Raw genomic sequence first — 9,342 nt, forward strand, 5'->3', positions numbered from 1 at the left:
AGCGAGTTGTTCGGATCTAGAATCAGCTGCCTGAAAGGGCAGTGGAAGCAGATTCAATAGTAACTTTCAAAAGGGACTCTGATAAATACTCGAAAAGGAAAAATTTGCAGGGCGATGGGGGAAGAGTAGGGGTGAGTGGAACTAATTGGATACAATGGGCCGGCACAGGGATGATGGGCCGAATGGCCTCCTTCTGTTCTCTTTGGTTCTAAGAGAGAAAGAGACAGTCCGTGTGCTGCTTCAAACGGTTTCTCAGGTATCCAGTCAGCAAGCAACTAGGAAAGCAAATGGTATGTTGGCCTTTATTACAAGAGGATTTGAGTATAAGAGTAAAGACGTCTTACTGCAATTATATAGGGCCCTGATGAGACCACACCTGGAGTATTGTGTACAGTTTTGGTCTCCTTACCTAAGGAAGGATATACTTGCCATAGAGGGAGTGCAGCGAAGGTTCAAGAGATTGATTCCTGGGATGGGGGGATTGTCCTATGAGGAGAGATTGAGTAGACCAGGCCTAAGTTCTCTAGAGTTTAGAAGAATGAGAGGTGATCTCATTGAAACATACAAAATTCTTACAGGGTTTGACAGGGTAGATGCTGGGAGGATGATTCCCCTGGCTGGGGAGTCTAGAACCAGGGGTCACAGTCTCAGAATAAGGGGTCGGCCATTTAGGACTGAGATGAGAGATTTCTTCACTCAGAGGGTGGTGAATCTTTGGAATTCTCTACCCCAGGGGGCTGTGGAGGCTCAGTCGTTGAGTATATTCAAGACAGAGATCGATAGATTTTTGAATATTAAGGGATCAAGGGATATGGGGATCAGGCGGGAAAGTGGAGTTGAGGTAGAAGATCAGCCATGATCTTACTGAATGGCGGAGCAGGCTCGAGGGGCCAAATGGCCGACTCCTGCTCCTATTTCTTATGTTCTTATGTTTGCAATCGGAAACCTCACGCCTTATCTTTTGTTCATTACGGATTGGTGAGATTTTCCCAAGGCCGTCTAACCCGCTGGTTCGGCTGAACAGTGGAGGACGAGGATGATGTAATGGTGAATTACAGAGCTGTGGAGAGATAGGGAGACAAAAAATGAATGAACGCCGTGAAATGAGGGAAAAACTACAGCCCCTTTCCCAAAATGTCCGCTATTCCCCCACTAGCAACACTGCGGGCATATTATTTAAAATACTTAAAAAAAATAATAAATGTAACGAGTTTAGAGGAATAAAAATTGAATGCACCATAGTTCAACTGTGCCAGTGCTTTGTTTAACATTGAGAAACCTAGGTGAAAGGGACGAGGTTATATTACAGGTGTAAAACTGTAGGAGAGAAGACGCTGTCAATCAGGAAATATAAATTGATTAAAAAGAAAGAACTTACATTTATATAGCGCCTTTCACAACCTCAGGACGTCCCAACGCTCTTCACAGCCAATGAAGTACTTTTTGAAGTGTAGTCACTGCTGTAATGTAGGAAACACGCAAGCTGGTTTACGCACAGCAAGCTCCCACAAACAGCAATGAGATAATTAGCAGATAATCTATTTTTTAGCGATGTTGTTTGAGGGATGAATATTGGGAGAACTCCCCCTGCTCTTCTTCGAAATAGTGGCCGTGGGATCTTTTACCTCCACCTGAGAGGGGCAGACGGGGCCTCGGTTTAACGTCGCATTCAGAAAGGCGGCACCTCCGACCGTGCAGCGCTCCCTCAGCGCCGCACTGGAGTGTCAAGTCTGGGTGATGTGCTGAAATCTCTGGAGTGGGACTTGAACCCATGACCTTCTGAATCGGAGGCGAGAGTGCGGCCCACTGAGCCAAAAATGTTGACGAGCATGAATTGTGAGTACGAGATAGTGTGATGAGTATTGGGACCCAACATGGTAAGGGCACAGAGAGCAGAAGAGAGTGTGGGGCGGTATATCGTGGAGGATCTTGGAATCATAGACTAGTAGAGCACAGAAGGAGGCCATTCGGCCCACCGGGTCTGTGCCGGCTCCTTCGAAGAGCAATCCAGTTAGTCCCGCTCCCCTGAAAGGGCGGTGGAAGCAGATTCAATAGTAACTTTCGAAATGGAAGTGGAGAAATACTTGAAGGGGTAAAAATTGGTAGGGACGTGGCAAAACAGCAGGTGGGGAGTGGGATTAATTGGATAGCTCTGTCAAAGACCCGGCTCAGGCACGATGGGCCGAATGGCCTCCTTCCGTGCTGTCTCGTCCTATGATTCTATGAAATGAAATTTTGATATGAATCCAATTCCCTTTTGAAAACGACGATTGAATCCGTTTCCCCCGCCCCATCGGGCAGCGCATTCCAAATCCTAACCACTCGTTGCATTAAAAATGTTTTTCCTCCTGTCGCCTCTGGTGCTCTTGCCAATCATCTCAGCAAGAGAGGATTTTATGAAGATGAGCAGTGGTGCACTTTAAGCAGTGAGAACACGGTTGTCCCCAGGGGATAGTTTGAGGCTGTGGATCTACATCATGGGTTGCAACATTCGCTGTGCAATCTGCTACCCAGTTTCCTATTACTGTTTAAACAAATCACAATCTCTCTACAATGAATCATTTCTCTCTCAAGAGCTGACAGTTCCGATGGTGTGTATCCCACACGGCGTGTCAACCTCGCTGTGATGGAACCATCTGTAATGGGTTCATCTTTTATTTCTTGGTTAGAGCGTTAATATCAAATTGCATTCCACACAATGACACACCAAGAATTTTGACATGCAGTTTGATACAACTGAGTGGCTTCACAGAACCACAGGAACTTACAGACCAAGAGAAGGAGGCCATTCGACCCATCGTGTCCGTGCCAGCCGAAAAAGAGCTATCCCGCCTAATCCCACTTCCCAGCTCTTGGTCCGCAGCCCTGTAGGTTACGGCACTTCAAGTGCATATCCAAGTACTTTTTAAATGCGATGAGGGTTTCTACCTCCACCACCTATTCAGGCAGTGAGTTCCAGACCCCCACCACCCTCTGGGTGAAAAAAGTTCTCCTCAACTCCCCTCTAATCCTTCTACCAATTACTTTCAATCTGTGCCCCCTGGTTATTGACCCCTCTGCTAAGGGAAATAGGTCCTTCCTATCCACTCTATCTAGGCCCCTCATATTATACACAATGGCTTGCTAGGCCATTTCAGAGGGCAGTTAAGAGTCAACCGCATTGCTGTGGGTCTGGAGTTACGTATCGGCCAGAGTATTGCGTCCAGTTCTGGTCACCACACTTTAGGAAGGATGTGAAGGGCCCTTGAGAGGGTGCAGAGGAGATTTACCTGAATGGTTCCGGGAATGGGGGATTTTAGCTACAAGGACAGGTTGGAGGAGCTGGATTTGTTTTCATTAGAACAAAGGAGGTGGCGAGGTGATTTGATAGAGGTGTACAAGATTATGATGGGTTTGGATAGGCTAGACGAGGAAAGGCTGTTCCCACTAGTTGATGGTACAAGGACTAGGGGACACAGATTTAAGGTTTTGGGCAAGAGATACAGGGGGGATGTGAGGAAAAACTTTTTTACGCAGCGAGTGGTGAGGACCTGGAACTCACTGCCGACGGAAGTGGTGGAAGCGGAGACACTCAATGTTTTCAAGGGGAGACTGGATAGGCACTTGAGGGAAATAAACTTGCTGGGTTACGGGGATAGAGCGGGGGAATGGGACTGACTGGATTGCTCTACAGAGAGCCGGCACGGACTCGATGGGCCGAATGGCCTCCTTCTGTGCCGTTATGACTCTATGACGTTATGACCCTATGACCAGGTAAGGACGGCAGATTTCCTTCCCTAAAGGACATTAGTGAACCAGACGGGTTTTAGAGTAGGATGAGTTTTGGAGCCTAACATGCTACGAGCACAGATAGCAGAAGAGAGTGTGAGGCGCTATATAGCGGAGGAATATCGAATCATAGAATAGCACGGCACAAAAAGGAGGCCACTGTTGTCCAGAAAAACCTTGTGTAAACTCCCTGCAGCCTCAAAGCTGAATTCTGGGTGGTCATTTTCACTACATCTCTCACTGCACAGGAGCAGCTTATAAGAACATGAGAACTAGGAGCAGGAGTCAGCTGTACGGCCCCTCGAGCCTGCTCCGCCATTCAATAAGATCATGGCTGATCATCGACCTCCACTTTCCCGCCCGATCTCCATATCTCTTAATTCCCCTCGAGTCCAAAAATCTATCGATCTCAGCCTTGAATATACTCAACGACTGAGCCTCCGCAGCCCTCTGGGGCAGAGAATTCCAAAGATTCACAATCCTCCGAGTGAAGAAATTCTTCCCTATCTCGGTCTTAAATGGCCGACCCCTTATCCTGAGACTTTGCCCCCTAGTTCTAGACTCTCCAGCCAGGGGAAACAGCCTCTCAGCATCTACCCTGTCAATCCCCCTCAGAATCTTGTATGTTTCAATGAGATCACCTCTCATTCTTCTAAACTCCAGAGAGTATAGGCCCATTCTACACAATCTCTCCTCATAGGACAGCCCCCTCATCCCAGGAATCAATCTCGTGAACCTTCGTTGCACCGCCTCCAAGGTAAGTATATCCTTCCTTAGATAAGGAGACCAAAACTGTGCACAGTACTCCAGGTTTGGTCTCACCAAGGCCCTGTACAATTGTAGCAAGACTTCCTTACTCTTATACTCCACCCCCCTTGCAATAAAGGCCAGCATGCCATTTGCCTTCCTAATTGCTTGCTGTACCTGCATGCTAGCTGACGTAAGAAAACTACTCGGCACTTGGTCTAAGCGTTAAACAAAGCTTTAATCAACTGTTTTACAACATGGAGGTCTAGTTGTGTCCTTCACTAGCTCCTGTTAAGAATGTCCTGCGCAAGCTGGGCCTGTGCCCGAGTATTTATACTCTCCCTGGACAACGCCACCCGTAGGCCGCTCAGTATTATTTCATAAGTCTTTCTTTCATGAATGACTGATTCATGTCACTAGCTTTCTGCATTTCTTGCACGAGAACACCCATTATGCCTTGAGTTCAAGGTCCAAAACTGAACCGAGGTCACGGCTGGGTGAGGAGCTGGCGGGGGGGGGGGGGTGGTGAAGGTTGACTTTTAAGTTGCCACCCGGGCATAAAACTGGCATTGCGGATTGACCACTCATTTTAGAAACCACTCGTTGAAGTCAATTGAAAGGACACGCCGCCATTTCCGTATTACTCCGGCAAACCGCAACGCCACTTTAACACCCGGGCTGCAAGTGCAAAGTCTACCCCCATGTGTTGTGGCTGAGGTAAATCTATACATGCCGGGGTGTCAGTCGTGGCTCAGTGAGTAGCTCTCGTCTCTGAGTTAGAAGGTCGTGAGGTTCACAGGCCCACTCCAGGGACTTGAGCACAAAATCTAGGCTGACACTCCCAATGCCATGCCGAGGGAGCGCCGCACTGTTGAAACTGAGGCCCCGTTCACCCTCTCAGGTGGACGTAAAAGATCCCGCGGCACTGTTTCAAAGAAGAGCAAGGGGAGACATCTCCGGTGTCCTGGCCAATGTTTATCGCCCCACCGACATGACGAAAATACAGATGATCGGGTCATTATCACAGTGCTGTTTGTGGGAGCTTGCTGTGCGCACATTGGCTGCTGCATTTCCTACATTACAACAGTGATTACACTTCAAAAAAAACAAGTGCTTAATTGGCTGTGAAAAGCTTTGGGACGTCCTGTGGTTGCGAAAGGCTCACTCCACAGTGAGGGTTGGACTGCGTGGATTCAGTGTGGACTAATTCATTGGTGACCACATTGGCTGGAAACTGTGAAATTTCCGCTTTGTGTTTTGCAGGTCCTGGCGATATGTTTACTGAGCGAAGGCCAGCGCCTGTACCTATTCTGGGCTCACAAGGTACGCAACCTCTTCATTACTCTGCCATTCTCAGTCTGTAGTGTGCACGAGGGAGAAGGGAATGGAGGGATGTGGCGGGGGGAGGCAGGGTGGAGTGTTGACCAAAGGGCCAAATGGCCTGTCTCTGTCTTGTAGATTCTGTGTAATTCTAAGGTAGTCGCTATAGTTTCTCAATCGGTTGTCAATCACTAACCTTTGTTGAGCATCTCCACTTCCTAACGATGTCTTGCTCGAGTTCTATCCTCGGAAATCCTGCAGCTCTCTGCACAACTTGATGTAACTTGGGCCTCCATCTGAAAAGAAAGAAAGAAAGAACTTAAGAATGAGCAGCGGGAGTCGGCCACACGGCCCCTGGAGTCCGCGCCGCCATTCAGTCATATCGTGGCTGATCTTCGACCTCAACTCCACATTGTCGAGCACCCTCTCGTTGACTGTTTAGAGAGTGGCTGTGGCACTGGTCTGGGAGAGGTCTCCTACCTGATTCGATTGCCCAGGCATCTTGGGGGTAACCCTGACGTTGGGCAATAGTATAAAGCAGGCGCTGTCGGATCAGCAATCAGCCGCCCGTTATACATCCCTCCCAAATTTCATTGCCACTGAAGTCAATGGAAATAAAAATGGGGAGAGGTGTATAACGATATCACCTGTTCTACACTATCGCCCAAAGTCATAATGACCCCCCCCCCCCGTGTGTATGGATCCTGAAGAGAAGGGAATAAAATAAGTAAACAAATAAATAAATAACTAACGTAATAAAACTCACTACGCGCTTGGTTTGAGTATAAAGCAAGGCTTTAATCAACTTGTTTCAGAACATGGAGATCTAGTTGTACTTCACTAGTTCCTTGTCTTACAAAATGTCCCTGGAAAGCTGGGGCCGACGCCCGAGTATTTATACTCCTTGGACAGCGCCACCAGCTGGCCGTCCAGCGTTATTTCACGAGTAGTTTCTTGATGAATGATGAGATTTATAACAATAACTTTCGATGAAAGTGTGTTCAATTCTGGGCACCACACTTTAGGAAGGATGTCAAGGCCTTAGAGAGGGTGCGGAGGAGGTTTACCAGGATGATACCAGGGATGAGGGACTTCATTTAAGTGGAGAGACTGGAGAGCTGGGATTGTTCTCCTTCGAGCAGAGAAGGTTAAGGGGAGATTTATAGGGGGATTTGAGAGAGCAAGTAGGGAGAAACTGTTTTCTCTGGCAAGTGGGTTGGTAACCAAAGGTCACAGATTTAAACTAATGGGCAAAAGAACTAGAGGGGAAATGAGGAGACATTTTTTCCACACAGAGGGTTGTTAAGATCTGGAACGCACCACCTGAAAGGGCGGTGGAATCGGATTCCAGAGGAACTTTCAATAGGCAATTGGACATGTGCTCGAAGAGGACTAATTTGCAGGGTCATGGGGGAAAAAGTTGGGGAGTGGGACTAATTGGAGAGCTCTTTCAAAGAGCCAGCACAGGCTCGACTGGCCGAATGGCCTCCTTCTGTGCTGTGTGATTCTATGAAAGGTTGAATTTTGATCAGGTGCATTGACGTGAGTTGCAATCCTTGTGCGTTACCTGGTCTCTCTCCGTCTCCCTCTCAGATTGGGATTGTTGTGGTGCTGGGCGTCTCCGCGGTGGCTGTCGGTTTCTTGTACAATCAGTGGCACGAGGAGTGGAATACCTTCGCCCTCTCGTTTCAGGTACGTGGCCAGATTCAAGCCCAGTCCTTTCAGCTCCCTACCCGCCGTTGACTCCATCCCCTTTTTTTACATATCTGCGGATCTTCCGACCAAACTCCACGCCATGGGCCGGAACTTTCTGGGGGAAAAGAAACGGCCGAGATCACGACGCATTTGATGAGCCATTCGGCCAGCAGGTTCAGGGGAAAGAAGGAGAGACGCCGTGAGTTGCGAATCGCCAGAGCTTGCTGGACTTATCACAAACAGCATCTCGCCTTCAGCCTCCCCGTTCTTGCTGGATTTGCACATTAATTGCCCGTTAAACTCGTCGAAGAAAGCTAAGTCTGGTAATTAACAGCGACGCGATAATTGTTAATGTAATGCCAATCAACCTCTCCTGGCCTGGAAATCAAACAGTTTATAGTATGGATTCTCACTGCTGCTGGTGGTAAATTGGGGTCTGTGCTTTCAGGACCGAAGGAAGTTCGCAGGGGAAAAAAACGGGACGGAAAGGAAATGGTTGATTTATGAGTGACTGCTTCAAGTGTTGGTGGGTATTCTTTACCATTGCTTTTAAAGTTTGTTTTTGCTTTAATATTTTTGTAGGTCACTGCTCCATATCTGCACATCGGAGCTGTGGGGGCCATGACGGTGTTCTCTTGGCCAGTGGCCCAACACTTTGCCAGGATGAATAGAAAAGGTGAGATCGGCAATTGGGCCCTTTTATCTCGCTGGAATTATTATTTTTTTAATATTCAGTCTCTGGATGTGGGCGTCGGCGGCATTTATTGCCCATCCCCAGTTGCCATGGGAAGGTGGTGGTAGGCCCGCCTTCTTGAACCGCTGCAGTTGGATGTAGCAGCTTGATACAACTGAGAGGCCACTTTAGAGGTTGAGAGGTTAGAGGTTAAGAGTCAACCGCGTTGGTGTGGGACCGGGTTTTTAACGACGCTTTGACTGAGACCAGCTTTTTAGTTCCATAATTTTTGAACTGAATTCAAATTCCCCGACTGCCATGTTACATTGGGGAGCTGGTGTGGTAACGTTACACTTCATTCTGTAGAAAGACAATTGGTTACACACTAGATAGGCTTCAATAGTTAGCAGTTACATTGACCTCAGCAATGGTGTTTGACAGCAGCAGACTGTAAGTTGACATCTAGAACATAGAACATAGAAAAATAGGAGCAGGAGTAGGCCATTCGGCACTTTGAGCCTGCTCCGCCATTCAATATGATCATGGCTGATCCTCTATCTCAATACCATATTCCCGCTCTCCCCCCATACCCCTTGATGCCTTTTGTGTCTAGAAATCTATCTATCTCTTTCTTAAATATATTCAGTGACTTGGCCTCCACAGCCTTCTGTGGCAGAGAATTCCACAGGTTCACCACCCTCTGAGTGAAGAAATTTCTCCTCATCTCAGTCCTAAATGTCCTACCCCGTATCCTGAGACTGTGACCCCTCGTTCTAGAGACCCCCCCAGCCAGGGGAAACATCCTCCCTGCATCCAGTCTGTCTAGCCCTGTCAGAATTTTATACGTTTCAATGAGATTCCCCTCTCATTCTTCTGAACTCTAGTGAATACAGGCCTAGTCGACCCAATCTCTCCTCATACGACAGTCCTGCCATCCCAGGAATCTTTGGAATTCTTTACCCCAGACGGCTGTGGATGCTCAGTCGTTGAGTATATTCAAGGCGGAGATAGATAGATTTTTGTACTCATGGGGAATCAAGGGATATGGAGATCGGGCGGGAAAGTGGAGTTGAGGTAGAAGATCAGCCACGATCTTATTGAATGGCGGAGCGGGCTCGAGGGGGCCGTATGGCCGACTC

General features: G+C 48.0%; 1 protein-coding gene across 1 annotated transcript in view; it reads left to right on the forward strand.

Moving 5' to 3' along the window:
* LOC147112120 (glycerophosphodiester phosphodiesterase 2-like) overlaps window positions 1–9,342 on the forward strand; it is a 75,651-nt gene that overhangs the window by 12,762 nt on the left and 53,547 nt on the right. The window contains exons 5-7 of the mRNA XM_085999679.1: window positions 5,779–5,838; window positions 7,429–7,527; window positions 8,113–8,206. Of these exons, the coding sequence (XP_085855805.1) occupies window positions 5,779–5,838; window positions 7,429–7,527; window positions 8,113–8,206 (253 nt within the window). The remainder of the gene's footprint in view (window positions 1–5,778; window positions 5,839–7,428; window positions 7,528–8,112; window positions 8,207–9,342) is intronic.

The sequence above is a fragment of the Somniosus microcephalus genome, chromosome 10 (genome assembly GCF_052327205.1).
Source record: "Somniosus microcephalus isolate GS21.2 chromosome 10, FLI_Smic_1.0, whole genome shotgun sequence".
NCBI classification, from domain to species: Eukaryota; Metazoa; Chordata; class Chondrichthyes; order Squaliformes; family Somniosidae; genus Somniosus; species Somniosus microcephalus.